Genomic DNA, 21,620 nt, shown 5'->3' on the forward strand with positions numbered 1-21,620 from the left:
GAGGCGGAGCTTGCAGTGAGCTGAGATCCGGCCACTGCACTCCAGCCCGGGCGACAGAGCGAGACTCCGTCTCAAAAAAGAAAAAACAAAAAAAAAACTTATGCTAGGAAACACTATAGGTAAAAGCCTACAGTTACCTTCAGGTGCTGAAACTTCTGTAGTATGCTGGTAACAGATTACTCCTGTGACACTGGAAAGAGAATATAGGAAAGTTGTGGATCAGGGATATAATTTTGTCTATAGGTCTAGAAGTATCTGATGACAATATATATTCAACTCAGAAGAACAACAAACCTCATTTTGTGACCTGTTCTTTTAAATGGATTTAATGGTAATTATCTCTTTAGAACAGTTTAGATTTTGATTAGTCTTAGCAGCATTAGAGGAGTTCATACACTTTAGCTTTTCGAACTGGGTTCCTCTTCCAGTGTGCTTCAGTACATCCTCCGAGTCAGTCTGCTGCAGGTCCTCCACACCCCATACCACCTACCCCTGTATTCCCAGGGGATAGATTGAATCCTGTCTAACCCATATTTTATCAGCTAGTCTTTCAAAGAAGGGCCTTATTATCTGTGTATCGGGGGACCCCAAGAGCACTCCCAGTTTGGTGATTCACAGGACTTAGCATGTAGTTGAATTCGTGACTAACATTTATTACAGCGAAAGATTCCAAGCAAAGTCAGTAAAGTACAAAGGTGCCTGTAATGAAGTCTGGAAGAAACCAGGCACAAGTTTCCAGAAGTCCTCTCCCAAGGGAGTCACAGAGAACGTACTTAATTCCCCCAGCAACAAATTGTGACAACACCTGTGAAGTGTCTATCAGGCAAGCTCTTTAGACACTCAGCACCCAAAGTTTTTACTGGGGTCTGGTCACATAGGCCCCCTAGCGTACACCAAAATTCCAGGCTCCCAGAAGGAAAGCAGGTGTTCAGAATAAACCACATTGTTAGCACAAATAGGCTAGGCATAGGAGACATTTCCTACTGGTGTAGGGGACTGTGGACCAGCCAAGTTCTCGCACACCAGCCATGGGCACACCTTATAAGCAGGCCTTTCTAAGGATAGCAGTCTCAGAACTATGTTAATTTGTTTCTGCACAGCCTGGTTCTGGACCACTCCTAGATGAAACCAAATAAATTACCTACAACTGTGTCTGTTTCTCAACTATCAATCCACTGGCGTCATTCATATTTGTATCTTCAGGAAGCAGGTGTTATTTTATCCTTGGGTATTTCTAGGCATGGTTTTTAAGACATTTCATCACCCTCATATAATAGAGCCTGCTTACCCTTTTGGCTTTGAATTGTGTATATGAGATTGCTGAGGGCTTAGGATGAATGACTAAATTAACCTGCTGGCATGTTTGCTCATGAAGTCTGGCTTGTATTGTGGCCTGTCGGGATAGTGTAGCTGGTTGTCTTGCTGGCGGCTTCGTTGATGTCACCTCACGGTAGAAATACTTCAACCTAATGGAATGTTTGTACAGGTTGAATATCTCTTACATGAAATGTTTGAGAACAGAAGTGTTTCTGATTTTGGATTTATTCGGATTTTGGAGTATTTGCATACATATAATGAGATATCTTGGGACCCAAGTCTAAACACAATTAATTGATGTTTTATATATACCTTATACACATAGACTGAAGGTAATTTATACATTATTTTTAATAATTTTGTGCATGAAACAAAATGTGTGTACACTGAACCATCAGAAACCAAAGGTACCACTATCTTAGCCACGCATGTAGATAATCAGTAGTTGTTTGGCATCGCCATGATTCCTGACTCCGAATTTACATGAAAATGATAAGCAATCATTTTCTTATACCTATTCATACATAAGTACTAAACAGTGGAAGATACGCCATTCCATTAATTCAGTGAAAAAATGGTGTATTCAGGGGAACTAAGCAGCACAGTAGAATCACTGGACCACCCATATCAGCTGTTAGACACAGCAGCAGTGGCAGGCTTTCCGTCTCCACCTGCAACGTGGTGTCGCACCGAGGTTTAGAAGTCTTCTCATACCCCATTGTTTGCTAGACCACCTTACTTGTACTTGGTTAGACTTCTAGCTTTAAAAAATGGTGTCTTGTCTTTGATTGGTTTTTGGTGATTCTTTTGGCAAGTTCCCAAGTTGTGAACTGAGAAGGGAGGCTGGGCTTGTTGTGCATGTAGACTTTTGACACAAGTTTTTTCTATGAAACTCTGTCCTTTAAGCTCTGTGTCCACTTTTCTCGGCTAGTTTACACTTCAAAAGCAGTAATTGCTTCTTTGAGTAGCATGGCAGACTGAACTGGTGTAGAGGCCCACCCTATGCCAAACACTTGGAAATGCTGACTAAACATAACAACATAGTTTATGTATGGCAAAGCTTAAAATCACAAAGAAGGCTATTAACATGTCACTTGCCTGGTGAAAAGCATGAGGAAAAAAGGATAAGAAGTTTTTAAAAATTGAATACTTATCCTCATTTCTAAAGATGGCTTTTTTTTTTTTTTTAAGGAAAGGGTGGACAGGATATATCTGATATGGGGGAAGAAAGTAGAATTGTCACAAGTAGGAATTATCCTTTTTGGGGGTTTAAATCCTGATAATGTTTTACCGTTTTCTCATCTTCTATCATCTTTTTTTTAAGTGTTTTTTTTTCCTCCTGCTTATAAAAAGTAGGTATGTGATCATTGAGGAAAATTTGAAAAATACAAATTGGAAATATGAAGAAAAATAATCTTCCATGTCCCTCCCCCGACATTTCTCAGAGCCAGACTTTTTCTTTCTTTCTTTCTTTCTTTTTTTGAGGCAGAGTCTTGGCTCACTGATACCTCCACTTCCCAGATTCAAGTGATTCTCCTGCCTCAGCCTCCTGAGTAGTTGGGATTATAGGCGCCTGCTGCCACACCCAACTAATTTTTTTTTTTTCTTTAGTAAAGACAAGGTTTTACCATGTTGGCCAGGCTGGTCTCAAACTCCTGACCTCAGGTGATCCGCCCACCTTGGCCTCCCAAAGTACTGATATTATAGGTATGAGCCACTCTGCGCCCGGCCCCTTCTTTTTTATTAATATTTCCTTTATCATCTTATGAGGCATAGTTTTCTTTTCACATAATTGTCAAAAGTGGAGTATGTAATATATTCCCATTCCCCAATTGTTGCATATATAGGCTGTTACTTTTTTTTCTACTATTATGTATAAAGTTGTGATGATCCTTGTCATAAATTTTGAATCGCACCTTCAGTTATTTCCTTAGGGCTAGAGTTTTAGGAATAAAGGGTAGAAAGATTTCTAAAGTGTTTGCTATACTGGTTTACAGAAAGATGATGTGAGTTCCTCTTGGTACCTCATTTATTTGTTTATCTTCTGTCTCCATACTAGAATATAAGTGCTATAAAACCAGGGAGTTTGTTTTTCCTCTGCCCCTTCCTCAGTGCATAGAATAGTTCCTGAGGCATTTTAAAGCAGTAATTATTTTCTTCTCATCTTTGTTTTATATACATATAAAATACATGAAATGTGTGTTTTACATAATTTAGATTATATTATATGAGTAAGAGCCCTTTAAAATTTCTGCATACTTATAATAGGTGAAAATGGCATCTTGCTCTTTTAATGTACATTTAATGATTTATAATGATAACGTTATTAATCGTGAAATTAACATTTCATGTTAGTTGGCTACATGTATTTCTTCTATGATTTGTCTTTTCATGTTTTTAGGTTTGTCTATTTATTTCACTGTTTTTTAATTGCTTTAGCTTTGGTTCTTTGGGGGAATGTTACTACTTTACTTATATTAATTTATTAATATTAATGTTGCTATTTGCTTTTTAATTTCATTCTCCTTTGGTCTTTACATTGGATTTGAGGTATATATTTTTAAAGCATATGGATCTAGTAAGTTGATGTGTAATCTTAAATAATATATCCTCCTCTTTGAAGAGAAAGGTAAATAGATGAAAGAAGATGATGTATTTGAGTTTGGTTTTCATATATTGGAGTCATGGAGGAGTAAGGAAATTGCTCCTTGCTTTATGTTGAGCTTCTAGTTTATAGTACTCATGTGTAGTCATTTAAGTCGTCCATTAATAGAAATATTGTAATGCCCCTTTTTGAAAAGTCATAGCATTTACGATTAAGGATAATAACGTTATAATTTAAAAAGTGCCAGCATTTGGGAATTCTTTAATTATAACTCCCCTTAGAGTGGAGTTAGATACCCAACCATGTGTTATTTTATAGAGACTTTTCACATGATCGAGCCTGTGTTGCCATGAGAAGGAAAAGAACAGTCACAGTCACTATATCAAAATTGGGAATATCATAGCATGAATTTCAAATGAGGAAAGTAATGAAAGTGTGCATGGGCAAAAATGCCATTTTGGGGAGAAATCTTAATTGGTAAGAAGAGTACCTGTTTTTGTTTCTCAGGGATGTTTCGGAAGGATGAAGAACTGACTTCCTCACAGAGGGATTTAGCTGTAAGGTACGTGCCTTTGCATCCTATTCTGCCATGCTTCCCGCACCCCTGCCTAGGACCCACGTTCCTTCTGTGACTGGGGCTGATTAGTCCTTCTAGAGGTACTTACTTCTGAAAATCAAGCCTCACTCCCTCCATGCACCTCCCTCCTGCCAAAGCCTGCTGGGCGGGGCTGGGCATCCCTTCTGGCTCCTGTAGCACCCTGCCTCTGTGATTGTACATGTGCGCCTCCTATGGGCCACAAGGTTAGCTGCTAAAGTTTTCGTTCCTGTGAGACTGAGTTCCTTGAAGACAGGAGGATAGTATTGTCTTCATGTCTGCCATGTAGTAATTACTGGTAATAATAGCAGCTACCATTTACAGGCCAATAACTTGATGGCAGGTACTGGGCTAAGATATAATACATTAATGTAGCATATCGATGCCATATTTTGAAATCATAAAGAACCAGTCAGATAATTCTCATTATTATTTGAGGAATTCATTCTGGGATAGGCTTCTACTTCATTTACTGAAGGCACTCTGATGACTAATCTAAGGAATGGCTTAATTTCACAGGGTCTATCTCAACTAATATAATTTGAGATGGAATACTCATTATACTTACAGAAAAATTTCCCATGGATTACCTTGTTTCCAAAACTAGAATGAATAAGTGCATAGCTGCTAGAAGAATGAGATTGTTTGTGATATTATTTAGAACTAAACTAAGTATTCATCTTTCATCCCAGGTAGCATGTCTTGGGGGTCTTTTTGTATTTTCCCATCTTTAAAAATGTTCTATTCTGATAGCCCCTATAGTCAATCTTTACGTATCAATAAATAGACACTTGAGTAGCTTTCCTGACAAGAGGTTAATTTGGTCTTGGTTCTTTGATCGTTAGGAGCCCTTGCGCCATCCCAGTAGCTACTCATTTGCAGACACTCAGCTGCCATTTCCCCTATGCCTCTCACATGGAGAGCAAATCTCCAGACCTAGGTGACCCCACCTCTCACCTGCCTGAACAGTGGAAGAAAGCTGAGTGGAAAAACACTGTCTTGCTGACTGGACTCATTTTAAATTTGTTACCCCACATTTAAAATTAGGATCCTTAGTATTGCCAGTGGTTCTGTGTTTCCTCGGTCCACTCACTTGCCCACACTCTTCTAAAATGATATATTCTCCTTCCTGCCAGTCTTCTAACACACCGTCCCCCATACTTGTGTTGGTAGCAAAATTTTATTTTTTGGAGAGAAAAAAAAGCAATCCTACTTTGATTCTGCAACCACCAAATCTACCATGCTGCCTGAATCTATAACACAGTGCTCTACTTTCTTTCCTGGTGTCAGGTACTAGCTGTGCATAATCTAATCGAAGGCCATCTTCTCACTGCTGCACAGAGTTCACTTCCTTCTCAAGGATTTTGCTGCGTCAGTTACTCCTGCCTGTTCACTCACCGATTTCTCCCTCTCTGTTAGGCCCTCCCCACCACCTGAACAGAATAAGCTCATGACACCTCTCATTCCCTTCTGGCCATCACCCCGTTACTGTGCACTCCTTTAGAGGAGCACTTCATGAAGGCTTTGTGGACATTCAGTGTCTCCCCCCATTCTCTCCTCAGCCCCCTGCATTCAAGTTTTTGTGCCCATTCTTGGTCTGAAATCATTCTTTCAAGATTGCCCTTAATCTTGGCCGATTTCATTGTCAGCTTGTTTGCATGATGCTGAACCTCAGCAGCACTGGCCAGTTGGCCACTCTTCTGAAATACCTTCTTCACTTCCTTCCAGGACATTCCCTTCTTTCAGTTTTTTCTCTTCCTTCACTGGCTCTTTGTCGCTGTATCTTCTGCTGAATCCTCTGCCCCTGCTTCTGCCTTACCACTAGCCTGGGCTCAGCCCTGGACTTCTCCTTTTTCTCCAGGTGGTCACATCCGTTGGCTTTAAAGGCCATCTTCATGTTTGAAGTCTCCTAAATTTATATTCCCGCCCAATCCACTCCCCTCAGCTCCAGCCTCATTTATCCAACTGCCATTTTAAGGTCTTCCGTGGATAGTGACAGGCAGCTCAAACAGAACATGTTCAAAACAGAACTTCTGATTTGTCTCCCTCTTCCTTCCTCCTCCCACATCTGCTCCTCCACCATTTTCACCCAGTTAGTTAATAGCAGTACCATTATCACTGGTGGCCTGGGGGGACTTCCATTTTCTTACAGCAAATCCACTTCACCAGCAAGTCAAGTTAGCCCTTCCTTTAAAATTAATCTCTAATCTGACAGATTTTCACCGCTTCCACTGGTCACATCCCAGTACAAACCCTCATTTTCTACTTGATCTGCTGTGGTAGCTTTCCTTCCTGGCTTCTCTATTTTCTCCCATGCCCTGTGCAGCCTACTTTTCAGCTAGCAGCCAGAGAATCTTTTAATGTGCATTGGATTATATTATTCCTGTCCCCTGATGAAAATCCTCCAGTGGCTTCCACTGTAATTTAGAATAGAATTACAAACCCCCGACCACAGCATATAAGGCCCAGCAAGAGCCCAGAGCTCGACCCCACTTCCTCACTCAGTCCATTCTTAACTGAATGCAGACCACTCTGTCACAAATACCTCTCCCTTCGTGCCATCACTTTCTATCCCTTTGCTCTGCTTTGTTTTCTTCATAGTAGGTATTACTGTCTGATGTTATACAAGACATTTGTTTTATTTGTCCTTCCCCCTGCCCCTGTCGTTGAGGACAGGAACTTTGTCCCATTTATTGTCCCCATCATCCAAACCGTAATCATTATTTGGAGTGATTTCGCCTCCAAGAGTCAGCTGACAATGTCTAGACATTTTTGGTTGTTACTGCTGAGGGAGGTGGTGCTACTGGCATCTGGTGGGTAGCACCTAGGGGGTGCTGCTAAACACCCTGCACTGCACACGAGGACCCCACAACAGAGAATTATGGGTCCAAAGTGTCAATAATTCTGCAGATGAGAAGCCCAAACTTGAGGCAACACATAGTTGATACCAAATATCAGTGGAATGAATGAATGAATCTTTTGTTTGATATTATACACTACAATTAGACTTAAGTTCTCATTTTATAAATAAATATAGTTATTTACTTCAGTGCCTAAAATGACTTGTTGTTCGATCTGACAGTTGAGCCAAAAATTACTTAAGTAAGTTTCATGGTTTAGAACTGTCTCCTGTCCTTGCTAATGGTGATACATAGTTTGACTTGGTGTTAAAATAATTGGTATTGAGAATGGAGCTCTGCTGCTGGAGTACAAGGAGTTCTTTTATAACCTTGTGACTGCAGGGTACTTACCCTGGTCTTTGATACAGTGAGAAAGCATGCTGTTTCATCGTTAAGTAGAAAGAACTAAAAGAGAAAATCTGCCAGAAACATTTTCTGTCATCAATTTCAAGCCCTAAAAAGAAAATACTTAAGGTTCAAGACATCTTTAAAAGTGGAAAAATAATTCTGGAAAAGTTAGAAAAATGGTTTGGGCTGAGTGGTAACCCAGATAGTATCAGATGAACAGGAATCACTGTTTTGTTCTATTTAATTTCTCAAAGAAAAATAATATATGCTAAGCTAGGCAAGGTGGTGTGTGTCTGTCATCCCAGCTACTCAGGAGGCCAAGGCAGAAGGATTGCTTGAGCTCAGGACTTTTGAGTCCAGCCTGGGCAACATAACAAGACTTAGCTCTTTAAAAAACTGTTTATGAGGGTATTTTCTCAACCTCTCTTGTCCACAAGAGTGTTTGTATTTTTTAAGGAGACAGCTTATCATATTCAGAGAGGAGAAGGGACTGTAACATGTTCAAGAAGCCTGCCTGCTGTCCCCAGGTGCAGTTGTGCTTTCTTTATGATGGTTTATAATTGACAGTGGACGGTAGACTTTCTTAATGGAGCTGTTTAAAAAAAAAATACACTCCTTATTCATTTATATGATAACATAAATAGTCTCCTGTGTTAACTACCCATTTTCACCGTGTTACCCATAGGTACCATGTATCATTTGGACAGACCTCTAAGGAGTGGAATTAAAAATGTTTTGAGATGTCCTTGACTCCCTTTTCTCCTCCACCTCACAGCCAATCCTTCTGCAGCCTTCAGGCTCCACTGCCAGGATGCATGCAGAGCATCTGCCCCTCCTCCAGCCATTGTCACTTTCTGCCTGGAGACTGCAGGAGCCCCACACGTGGGCTGGAGTGATGCATGGAGACATAGGTCTTTTAAACACCTACTGTGTTTTTTCATTTCAGTCAGAGTAAAATCTGAAGTTCCTGCCATGGCTTGTAAGGCGGGCCCTGTCTGATCCCACCTCAGCTGTCTTGCCTGCTCCCACCTCTTCCCCTGGGTCCACTCTGCTCCAGCCCCACGGCTGCCTTGCTGCCAGCTATGCCCAGCTCAGGGGTCTTCACGCATCATTCCCTCTGCCTGGAACCCCTGTCACCAACATCCACACAGCTCCTCTCACTTCTTCCTGGTCTCTGCTCAACTGTCACCTTACCAGAGAGGCCTTTTCTGACTTCTTAATAGACTAAAAGAGTTCCTTCTTTTTGTAGCACTTAGCACCTCTGAAAATATGTTTTATGTATTTTATTATTGTTTTCTGCACCTGGTATGCAAGCTCCGTGGATGTAGGATTGTCCTCTCTTTGTTTACTGCTGTATCCAGGCCCTGCAGCAGATGGGGCACACAGTGCGCAGCACGTGTTTGTTAGAAGAGCAAATGATTGCCTAGGAGGAGACGACAGTGTGGATAGTGCATCTGTCTTTGATTTGTCTCATCATGAGAAATCTAAGTTGAAACCTTCATATTTGCTCATAAGGATCTATATAGAAACTCCTATTCAGACATACTTTTGAGCATGACTATGTCCTGATCCTTAAAATTCCTATTGTATGGGTACAAATGAAAATGAAAGCTTGTCTTATTTTGGAAATGGAGAGCAGTGAGGTGGATTGTTACTCTATCAAATGTTCTGAAGCTTATGCTGCATCTCACTGGTTGCGTGTCTTTTCATTGCAGGCGCATGCCAAGCCTACTGGAGTATTTGAGTTACAACTGTAACTTCATGGGGATCCTGGCAGGCCCGCTTTGCTCTTACAAAGACTACATTACTTTCATTGAAGGCAGATCTTACCATATGACACAATCTGGTGAAAATGGAAAAGAAGAGACACAGTATGAAAGAACAGAGCCATCTCCAAATGTAAGGTCATGAGATTTATCTGGAGCCTTTATTTATTTATTTATTTATTTATTTTTTTGAGACAGAGTCTCGCTCTGTTGCCCAGGCTGGAGTGCAGTGGCCAGATTTCAGCTCACTGCAAGCTCCGCCTACCGGGTTTACGCCATTCTCCTGCCTCAGCCTCCCGAGTAGCTGGGACTACAGGTGCCTGCCACCTCGCCCGGCTAGTTTTTTGTATTTTTTAGTAGAGACGGGGTTTCACCGGGTTAGCCAGGATGGTCTCGATCTCCTGACCTCATGATCAGCCCGTCTCGGCCTCCCAAAGTGCTCGGATTACAGGCTTGAACCACCGTGCCCGGCCTATCTGGAGCCTTTATAGCATGTATTGGTTAGTCTTATTTAAAAATACAAATACTTTCACATTGGGAACTTATCCATCTGTTTCTTTAAAAATACTTTTCAAGATAAATGACTCTTCACACCGTACCTGGTAGAAGTACAGTCATGATTAAGAACACAAATAAGGTCACTTCAGAAACTATGTGCTGAATTCCTCAATGAGAATAATGCTTTATAGTTACAGGGGATTTTACAAGAAAGCTCTTATCATGGAATTGGCTAGCCTAATAATTTTCCAGGCCCCTTTTTCCCTTTCCCCTTTCCCCTTCCCCCCTTCCCCCCTTCCTCCTTCCCGCTTCCTGCTTCCCTTCCTTTTCTTTCTTTCTTCTTTCTTTCTTACCTATGCCTTGTGTTCCAGCAGATTGTAAACACTCTGTATCCTCCATTTCTTTTTTGCTTTTCCTCTCCTCTTCTTAATTATTGCCAGTTGAAATCTTTCTTCTCTTTAAAAGCCTACTTCAAATGTCACCTTTTTCCACAAAACAGCTCCTGATTCCCACAATGAAGAGATTAGTAATATTATAAAGATATTAATAGTAGCTAACGCTTTGACAGTGCTCACCATGTGCCAGGCACTGTGGTGTGGACCTCACACGTAGTTACTCTTTCAGCCCTCACAGCATTCATACAAGGTAGGTGCTGTTTTTCTCACCATCTAACAGATGAGGAAACTGAGACTCATAGGCTAAGTGATTTGACCAAGATTTCCCAGGTTGGCAGTAGAACTGGAATTCACACCAGTGCAATCTGATTTCAAGTCTATGCTAAGTTGCCTTACAACCAAACATAATTTTTACTTTCTTTAAGCCATTGGGGCACTTGAAATTGCTGGGATGCTGCTTCATAAAGAAAGGCAGTGAGGCTCTGTATAGGCTAAGTTTCTGTTAGATTTCATCTGGTAAAATGTATAGTTTCCATGAAGAAGAATAGGCCAATCAGGAAGTCTGTGAGATGAAGGAAAGGGGCTAGTGTGTTTTCTCTGCGCTTTTTTTTTTTTTCCTTTTTGTGGAGAACGGGGTCTCGCTGTATTACCCAGGCAGGTCTCGAACTCCTGGGCTCAAGCTATCCTCCCGCCTCTGCCTCCCTGAGAGCTGGGATTACAGGCGTGAGCCACCGCGCCTGGCGTGTGTTTTCTCTGAACGTAGGGCTTAGAGCAAGGGGTCACCTTCTTTCTCCTGCAAATCTACCACCCTGCACCGTGTGGGCAACAAAGAGTGAATGTAGAAATGTACATGCACTCGCAAAAGATAGTATATTATCTCTTTCCTACCATGTGGCTCATTGTATTTTATACCAAAAAGATGTTTTTGTCTTCATATTTTCTGTTACTGGTTAAGTGCTGAGAAATGTCATATCAAACTGAGTGGGATTCCAGACTTGAAATTGATGTCTCTTCATTGACTGTTTTGTATCTCCAGGATGACCACTCAATCTTTTAGTGGTCTCCTTGCTGTAAGAGAAGGTAAAGACAATTGTAGTCAGCTTCTTCGAAGTTTATTTGGGAATGCTAGAAGGAGAAGAAAAACCTAGGAATCAAGATGTTGGACTGTCAGTCAGTGGCCAGTTTGGCTCATCATTTCGGCACATCACTTAATGTGTATGAGTCCTTGTCTGCAAAAGGAGAATCTTAATGTATTCCCTGTTTTAGAGACTGTATGAAGATCAAATGATTTTGTAAAATACTTGAAAATATCCAATGTTATAAACATGTGATAGTAGTAAATCAAACTTGACAAAGAATAATACAAATGCATATATTCTGTCACTTCACTGAGTTTTTATGGGTTTTACTCTCTAAAAAGAGAGTAAACTCTTTTGGGTTATAAAGAGTTCCTCTTTTGGGTTATAGACATTCTAAATCAGAGGTTGTTGATAATGGCAAATATTCTTAATGTTTTTTCCCACCATTTAAATAATATATTTTATTTAAATTTCACATGCATATACTTTAGAAAGTCAAATAGTGGTAGTTAGTCATAAGTCCCTCAAGGGGCATTTGGAAGCTCCTTGTGCATCAGTGGAGTGCATAGATGCTGAGGATCCTAAGGAGGATGCTCATGGAGCCCACTGGCTCTTCTGTCGGGGGCCTCTCCACTGTCCTCTCTTCTGTCTGCATCAGTTAGGATATGGGTTTGGCTGCTGAAACAAGGACCAAAATAACAGGAATTAAACAAGGTGGAAATTTGTTTTTATGTTACATGTGGGACAGCTCACCTGTAAGCAGTGCATTGATAATATGGGGGCCCCAAGGTTTTAGAGATCCAAGCTCCATCTTCCCTGTGCATACTACTTTTGCTCGCATCCTATTGGCCAGAACCTAATCATAAGCCACACTCGGGTGCAACAAAGGCTATGATGTGTCATCTTTAGCTAGACTTCTAAGCACCCAAGAGAAACTTCCTCTTCTGTGCAGGAAGGGGAGGAGGGCTCCTGGGTAACACTTGGCAGTCTCTGTCATGATGTCTGTAGCCATTTCTCTGGGGTTCTTTGTTTGAGTGAAGGATTCTCCAGTCTTCTGCCTGGGGCATACAAACTTGACTGCTGGGACTCTGGGTCTAGGCAGGGAAAGGGGGCTGAGGATATCACCTCTCAGGATACAGGCTGTCTTGGTATTCTCTACATTTTCATTGCAGCACCATATCCCTGCCCTGCTTCAGAACCATATAGTCTTGTGGCCACAGTACTTCTTATTACATTACTAAAATGATATGCCTCATTTTAAAATTAAAGTATGGGGCCATTTATTTCATCTTGCTTCATTTATAATTACAATTTTTTTCTCTTCCATTTTAAAATCTCATAATTCAAATGTATAGGTAAGATATTTGGGAGGCATTGAAGAAAGAGTAGCCTTATTTTATTAAAGAAAGGGATAAAAGACAATGGAAAATGAGAATAACTACTGCTGCAAGGAGTCCTTGAACACTGAGTTCCACCTTGCAGGAGCAACCAATAATAAAATACTGTTCTCAGAAGTGCAGTGCATCCGGCATATGCTTTGGCTCTTGCCTTGGAGCTTTTCTTTTGGCACCATTATATAAAGTGTTAAAATGTGGAGCTTCATTGATAAATTACTTCAGTTAATTTGAGTACTGTTTGGTTACTGTATAGAGCATTTCTAAATCCAGGTATTTTGTTGCATACTTCATCTGAATCTAGCCTTCTCTTTGCTTGTTTCTTTTTCTTCATAGCCTATATAATCTCTTTCATACCAAATGAAGTTGAAATATTCTGGCCTTCTACAAATATAAAAACAGCACGAGTTGTAAAAATACAGAACACCATGAGTTGGTAATGTGACCTTACCGCAGCATTGCTGAGAAAAGCGTCTTCTTTTCACCAATTTTATGCAAATTCTTATTCTTCTCAGGTGTATAGCTCTTTTGGTTTTTATTATTCTTGAACAAAGTTGTGTTAACTTTCAGATTTACAGAGATGCATGGATTGTTTATTGTAAAAATAACATCCATGAGATGCCTAGAATTTGGAAAATATAGAAAAGATGCAATGGAAAAAATATATATATCCGTGTAAAATTTACTGCCAGAAGTAATTAATGTTAATTTTTTTTTGTATTCACTTCCATTCACACCAATACACTTACGCTTGCTTTTAGATTTTTTTTTTAATTCCTGAAAGTTCTGAATACAAAATGGAGGTTTTAGTATGAGTTGAGCAATAACCCCTAGGTAGTACTTATAGATACAGTTGAAAAAGTTCATACCATGAGACTATGGAAGACTTTAAATGCCAAGTGCAATGTAGCTCTTGAATTTTGACCAGGAGAATTGTAAGACTGATGATCGTTCAGGAAGGTTAATCTGTCGATAATACATAGAATGAATTAAAAGGAGCATGGATAAAGTTGATGAAGTCTCGCCTTGCACTTTTCAGACTGCAGTTATTCAGAAGCTCTTAATTTGTGGGCTGTCCTTGTTATTTCACTTGACCATCTGTACAACATTACCCGTGGAGTACAACATCGATGAGCATTTTCAAGCTACAGCTTCGTGGCCAACAAAGATTATCTATCTATATATCTCTCTTTTGGCTGCCAGACCCAAATACTATTTTGCATGGACGCTAGGTAAGTAACATGTAAATAGACTTCCCTGTGTCTGTGTTGAAGCGTCTCTTACCTTGTTGGTAGATTGCTATCAGTGCGCCCTCTTGAGGATACATAAAGACCAATTGGAAAAATTAAGTCATCTGTGTAGAAAAAACAGCCCTCACAACTCGTATGTAAGGATATTCTAAAAACGGAATCAATTTTATTATAATACAAAATAAAAATAATGGATCAATGAAAAGACAACAGATATTTGTTAAATGCCTATTGTATTCTAGATTCAGTGCTAGCCAGGATAGATACAAGTATGTATTAGACATAGTCCTCATCCTCCAGATGGTTATAATTTAGTATGATTGTATTCAGCTTACCATTTTGATACCTGTTAAATAGACCATTTAGTATAATATGATCAGTAGTTTATCAGCAAAGTGAATAAAATGATATTGGCACACTGATAGGGGGTCATCAGTTATGCTTGGCAGGTAGAGCAAATTTTAGAGAAAAGATAACATGCAATTGTGCCTTTAATTGAATGTGGGCCAGTTATGGTAGCTCACGCCTATAATCCCAGCACTTTAGGAGTTGAAGGTGGGAGGATTGCTTGAGGCCAGGAGTTCAAGACCAGCCTGGGCAACATAGTGAGATCCCTCTCTCTACAGAAAGATTTTTAAAAATCAACTAGGCCTGGTGGCGTGTGCCTGTATTCCCAGCTACTTGAGAGGCTGGGGTGGGAGGACCGCTTGAGCCTAGGAGTTTGAGGCTGTAATGAGCCATGATTGCACCCCTGCACTCCAGCCTGAGCAACATAGTGAGGTTTTAGTATGAGTTGAGCAATAACCCCTAGGTAGTCTCAAACACGAAAACAAAAAGATTAAATGTGATTTCACAAAGTGGAAAATGGCTAGTTTTTCACTCATGAGCAAAGAGACATGAAGGTACCTCGCTTTGCGTGGCAGATGTTAGCAGGGGCATGTAGGAAGGAAGGACCTGGTCAGGTGAAATGGGCTTTGACAGGACCTTGCCTGCTCTGCTGAATGAGCCACAAGAGGCTTCAGATAGGCTGACAGCCTGATCCTGTGGCAGAAGAAGACGATTCTGGCCACGTTTTGAAGGTGGGACTGAAGTAGAGAGAATGCTTCATTGGATAAATTGAAACCTCTTTTATATATGTGTTGCCTTTTTTATCTCACCCACAAGATTATAAACTCCTTTATTCTTAAGATTGTGTTCTGCTTGCCTTGTTTATATTTGTTACTCAACAAATATTTGAATGAATGCATGAAGAAACACATCAGCCAATAATTAGGCCTCTGAGGATTAGCATTTTACTGTCGGTTTTATTATGATTACAATGAAATACAGTTTGGGGCTGGAATCATTATTTTCAGTCTTTCATCATATAGCTGTGCACAGTAGCATCATTAAAAGTTGCTTTAACCTGGTGAGTTAATGGCCAATTAAAATATAATGTTATTTTATGGATTTTAATCTAAGATTTAAGGATTGAACATTTTTATTGTAGCCAAATTTAGACATCAATAATACCAAATTAAATTCCTGTACTACTTAAACTCTGACTTTAAATTGAGACTGAGAACTTTCCCAAACAAACCTGGTACTTTTAGGGGTTTATAAGAATTGTGACCTATTGGTTGAATCACTAGATTTATAGAATATAAGAGTTCTGCATGTTTTTGGATTTGGTTGGACATCTAATTGTTGAAAATCTTATCAATAGAACAAGGGCATTGAATTTATAAGGCTTTTGAGAAAATCACAAGATCTCTGTAAATACGTAAAAATATACAAGATTTATCATTAGGCCGGGCACAGTGGCTCACACCTGTAATCCCAGCATGTTGGGAGGCTGAGGCAGGAGTTTGAGACCAGCCTGAGCAACATGGTGAGACCCCATCTCTTCAAAAAAATTTTTTAAAATTAGTCACCTGTGGTGTTACATGCCTGTGGTCCCAGCTACTCAGAAGTCTGAGGTGGGAGTATTGCTTTAGCCAGGGAAGTTGAGGCTGCAGTGAGCTGTGATCGCACCATTACACTCCAGCCTGGGTAAGAGTGAGGCCCTGCCTCAGGAAAAAAAAAAATTATCATTAGTTTTTTATTTGCAATTACGACAATTAAAATGATTATTTGGGTACTTCTGATCTTCCAACCCCAATATTTGGTTTGAAAAATGAATCTTGTGCATTTTTACGTATTTACAAACCAAAGCAAAGGTGAGTTAATTCCTTTTCCCTGATTCTTTCCTAAAGAAATAATCAGAATATATATGAATGACAATTTGAAATTGAACTATATTTAAAGAATTTAAAGAATTTTTAGCTCTAAGGCAGTAAAGTTATTCCATTCAATAAATACTTATACTATGTCTGTACTGTCTTAACACAAGTAATGGTTGAGTCCTGGTAATGGTGCAGCCCTGAGGTTCAGGTTTCGACTTTGTCAGTGGAGACGCCAGCTGAGGCTCAGCATGCATGTGCCCACGTTCATCTCCACCCCCACTACCTTTTTTAAATTGTTCATTTGGTTGTAAAATTGGAGTTTAATGATCTCCGGAGGTCCAAAAATCTGTGTTTTGGGAAATCCAAGAGTTCCAAAATTCTTTAATTTTTTTGTATTTTGTTAATGATTTATAAAATAGTATGAATGTATTCTGGATCATATGGACAGTTACTTTCCAATTTTTGTATCCACATGTACATTTTTCAAATTATAATTTCATGGATACTAGTGGCTAGGCAGGCTATATTTAATTCCTTAATTCAGGGTTCTCAAAATGGGAATCAGGCTTCTCATCTCCACAGCCATGTGGCCCTGCCCTTTTCTCCTTATCACCTCAAAAAAATGATGTCTTGGGATCTGAGCAGTTTTTTTCCCCTTTAACTCAAGTTTGAAAAACATTTAGCCCATGTAGGGACAGATTAAAGTTTAAATTGATGTTAATGGTCAGTTATTTGGAATATCTCTATATAATGACAACTTGGAAGCTCTCTCAGGGGTTACATTACCTGAGGTAAAGATTAGGCAGGGTCTGTGGTGGGAGACTGGGGGGCAGGGAAACATGGAAGGTGGACTCCTGCAGTTTGATATCCCCAGTTCTTTTCTCATTTTGTTGCTGTTGACCATACCCTGGGCCTATCTTGTTGTCAAGTGTGAAGTTGGTTAGGAGTTTCATTGCTCTTAGATCACAGTAGGGCTAAGAAAGATGGAGAGGATGAATACGTGAACAAATCAGAAGTGGAGGCACCCATGAGGAAGGGAAGGAGTTCCTCAGCAGCCATGTATATGGGTATGCTGCCCATGTGGGTAATAGATTTTTATTTTTAATTCTGTAATGGGCTTACCTTTAAGGCTCATATTTATGTGAACTGAACAAAGGTGGCTGACCTCATTAAACCTGATAGAGGAGTAAATCTTGTTTATTCTTTTCCCCAAAGTGTAATTTTTAAAGGATCTCGTTTGATGTACTAAAATGCACTAATAAACAATAAAACAGTTTAAGGATACATGTCTGTATAGGCATATTATTTTGCTGGGCTTTGATGGATTTCTGTTTGTTTATTCTTTGGTCATGATACAAATAGCATAAACAGTTTTCCAGCTGATTGGAAAAGGGCTCATTTGAGGCAGAAATTTTCTTTGCAGTTTAATCAAGCATGTACATAAAGCAAAAATGACTAATCAAGCATTGTGGTGAAAAGGATTAGAAAACAAATTCTGGGTCAGGTACAGTAGCTCATGCCTGAAATGCCAGCACTTTGGGAGGCCAAGGTGGGAAGATCACTTGAGGCCAGGAGTTCGAGACCAGCCTTGGCAACATAGTGAGACCCCCATCTCTACAAAAAAAAAAAAAAAAAAAAAATTAGGTGTGATGATATGCACCTGCAGTCTCAGCTACTCAGGAGGCCAAGGGAGGAGGATTGAGGCAGGAGGCTGAGGCAGGAGGCCGAGGCAAGAGGATTGAGGCAGGAGGCTGAGGCAGGAGGATTGAGGCAAGAGGCTGAGGCGGGAGACTGAGATGGGAGGATTGAGGTGGGAGGCTGAGGCAGGAGGATTGAGGCGGGAGGCCGAGGCAGGAGGTTGAGGCAGGGGGCTAAGGCAGGAGGATTCAGGCAGGAGGCTGAGGCAGGAGGATTGAGGCAGGAGGCTGAGGCAGGAGGATTGAGGCAGGAGGCTGAGGCAGGAGAATTGAGACAGGAGGCTGAGACAGGAGGATTGAGGCAGGAGACTGAGGCAGGAGAATTGAGGCAGGAGGCTGAAGCAGGAGGATTGAGGCAGGAGGATTGAGGCAGGAGGCTGAGGGAGGATCATTGAGGCAGGAGGATTAAGGCAGGAGGCTGAGGCAGGAGGATTGAGGCAGGAGGGTTGCTTGAGCCCAAGAGTTCAAGGCTGCAGTGAGCTATAATCCTGCCACTCCTGCCTGGGCAGAGACAGAGGGAGACCCTGTCTCTATTTTTTAAAAATTCTAGAGACATATACACAGAGTAGGTTCTGGTGAACCAAGAAAGAAAGAAAATGGAAGGAAAATATTATGCCTCACTTATATATTATTGTTTATACCAAAGTTCAAATATATGATTAAAAAGAACATGGTGCTCCCAGAGCAAAAACATTCCCTTAGCAACTTCTTGGCAGCTGGTTGAGCATACCCTGCTGTGTTCCACTGGCACAGCTAATGTCGGGGAGCGTTTCCTGTTCGAGTCTTCACCTTTACCTGCTGGTTCTCAACAGCTTTTAAACTCCACCTGCCCCCAACTCATGCATAATGTGTCATATATTACTGACTAACCAAATTGTCCTGGATGTGTTATTTTCATTGTATGTGATGATGTTTCTGACCTAAAAATTAGAATAAATCTACTTTTACTGTTTAAGAATAAAAGGTATAATAACACATACCTTCTGGGAGAATATGGTAGATTGTTGTGGAGATTCTTCATAGTTTTTTTTGAATTTTGTTTTCTATAGCTGATGCCATTAATAATGCTGCAGGCTTTGGTTTCAGAGGGTATGACAAAAATGGAGCAGCTCGCTGGGACTTAATTTCCAATTTGAGAATTCAACAAATAGAGGTGAGTCAATCATTAAGAAGTTAGTTAGTATATACTTTAAGTACCAAGTTTGCTTTCTTAAGTTATGGTGTGATGTCCTAGGAGTGGTATTGAAGGTTTTTTAATATTAACATTCATTCTTTCATTTAATCAATATATATTGGTTGCCAACTATGTGCCCTGGGCACTGAAGACAATGAATAAGATAGATACAATTCAGGCCCTCATGGAGCTTTAGTTTCCTAGAGGTTACAGAATAAGGTAAAATAGGTGGTGATCAGAGAGGGGTAAGGCATGTGGGTATCCATGAAATAGGAATCCAGGTTAGTTTAGGTGTTTGGGGGAAGAAGGCCCCAAAGACAATGATGCTTAAGCTGAGTCCCAAAAGACAGGCAGACACTCCAAGCAGAGGGAGCAGCCTGCGGGCTGAGAGAAGCTGTGTGGCTCATGTTGCTTCATAACTGAGGAAGCCATGAAGGATGAGGTTGGGGAAATGGCCAGGCAGCCACACTCTTACAGGCCATATTAAGAGTTTTGGTCTTTCTTATAAGAGCAATGGGGCACTGTGGATGGATTATATGTGTAGCCAAGTGAGGTGATCATATAGGTGTTTTAGAAGGATCTGGCATGTAGAATGTATTTCCCTCAAGAGGCAGAGAGCTCTGTTAGAAGGATGTTTTGTTAATCCAAGATGATGGTGCCCTAAACCACATACTAGCCAGTAGGGCTAGAAACATATAAACATATTGGAGAACTGTGTAAGAGACTCAACAGAACTTGGTGATAAATTGGGATCAGCAAGAGAGAATGAGTTATGAATCAGGCCCAGAAATCTGATTTAAACAACTAGGTTTATGGTGATACCTTCCACTTAGATAAGGAACAGAGAATAGACATGAGTTTGAAGGGACAGGTAATATCTTCAAATCACAGACTTAGTGAGTTGTCTACCAGGCAGATCATGGTCAGACACTCAGCAGAGGCACCCGAGCTTGAGAGTAAAATCTGGGAACTGTCAGCACGTGGCAGTTCAGGCCCTGGAATGAGAATGAGAAGAGGTGAGAGTCTCTGAAAGAGCACCAGTACTGGGAGGCTGGTCAAAGGAATTCAGGAGTAGCCAGAAAGAAAAAAGGAGAAAACCAGCTGGGCACTGTGGCTCACACCTGTAATCCCAGCACTTTGGGAGGCCGAGGCAGGCAGATCGCTTGAGCTCAGGAGTTTGAGACCAGCCTGGGCAACATGGCAAAACCCCATCTCTAGAAAAAATACAAAAACTAGCTGGCATGGTGATGAGCACCTGTAGTCCCAACTGCGCAGCAGGCTGCAGTGAGCCGTGATTGTGCCACTTGCCCTGTAGCCTGGGTGATACAGTAAAACCCTGTCTCAAAAAAAAAAAAAACAAAAAAAACCCCATTGTTTTGCCAGCCTATGAAAAGGATCATTCCAACATTCCAAATCCAACACCAAAACTTGAGGTGAAGAGGTCAAGCTGGATCCTCTGATGAGCCCTAATGTTGCTAAAAGTGGGCAGTCAGGCAGTAAGTACCCGAGATGGGATGCCGTAAGAAATGCAGGCCATCACTGAAGTGTGCTGAGATACCCAAATCTGAATCGGATTTCTAGATCCTTCTAAATTTAGAGGGTATGTGGAGTATAGAGAGTAAGTTAAACACTGGATCAGATCAAAAGGGGAAGTGCTATGGGACATATGACCCGAGCTATTACAGATTAAAAGGCTTTGGCCAAATGCACTGGATGAACCTTTTTTGGGATCCTGATTGACCAAACCAACTGAAAAGGACTTTTGTAAACATCAGGAATATTTTAATACAAAGGGGGATTAGATGATGTTGAGGAATTATTATTAATTTTGTCGGATCATGGTCTTTTAAAAAGTCTTTATTTATTGGACACACATTCTGAACTAATTGCGGGTGAAATAAGAAGTCTGGTATTTGCTTTGAAATATTCTTAACAACAGTGTTGGCAATAAAAATGGAGAAGGAGAGGGAAAAATGGATCATTGTTGAAGTTGAATGGTGGATATAGCAGTGTTTCTGACCTTTAATTATTAACACCTTAAGGGGAGTTTTGAGACACTCTTTTCCTAATAATTTATCCCCTGAAATTTTAATACCACAGATATACTGTATATCTGTATACCTATTGATATACTACTATATGTATATATGTTCTTTTTACATAAAAAAAGATATTTTTGCCCCTTAAGAACCAATTTTCGTCTCCTGGGGGCGATATCACCCCTGCTGAGAGTGCATGGCATAAGAAAAAGTAAAGAAAGGAGTTAATTTTTCTGAAGGAAACAGTGGTCATCAGTGTTAAGTGCCACTGAGATACCACGTAAGAGAAGGACACAAATGCCTTTATTATTTATTTATTTATCTATTTTCTTTCTTTTTTTTTTCTTTTTTTTTTTTTT

At 40.4% G+C, this 21,620-nt stretch overlaps 1 protein-coding gene across 1 annotated transcript in view; it reads left to right on the top strand.

The window, feature by feature from the left end:
* MBOAT2 (membrane bound O-acyltransferase domain containing 2) overlaps positions 1-21,620 on the top strand; it is a 120,285-nt gene that overhangs the window by 80,805 nt on the left and 17,860 nt on the right. The window contains exons 5-8 of the mRNA XM_011960940.1: positions 4,430-4,484; positions 9,481-9,664; positions 13,937-14,129; positions 19,098-19,201. Coding sequence (XP_011816330.1) covers positions 4,430-4,484; positions 9,481-9,664; positions 13,937-14,129; positions 19,098-19,201 — 536 coding nt within the window. The remainder of the gene's footprint in view (positions 1-4,429; positions 4,485-9,480; positions 9,665-13,936; positions 14,130-19,097; positions 19,202-21,620) is intronic.

Source organism: Colobus angolensis, unplaced genomic scaffold (assembly GCF_000951035.1).
Source record: "Colobus angolensis palliatus isolate OR3802 unplaced genomic scaffold, Cang.pa_1.0 Scaffold53, whole genome shotgun sequence".
Classification (NCBI taxonomy): Eukaryota; Metazoa; Chordata; class Mammalia; order Primates; family Cercopithecidae; genus Colobus; species Colobus angolensis.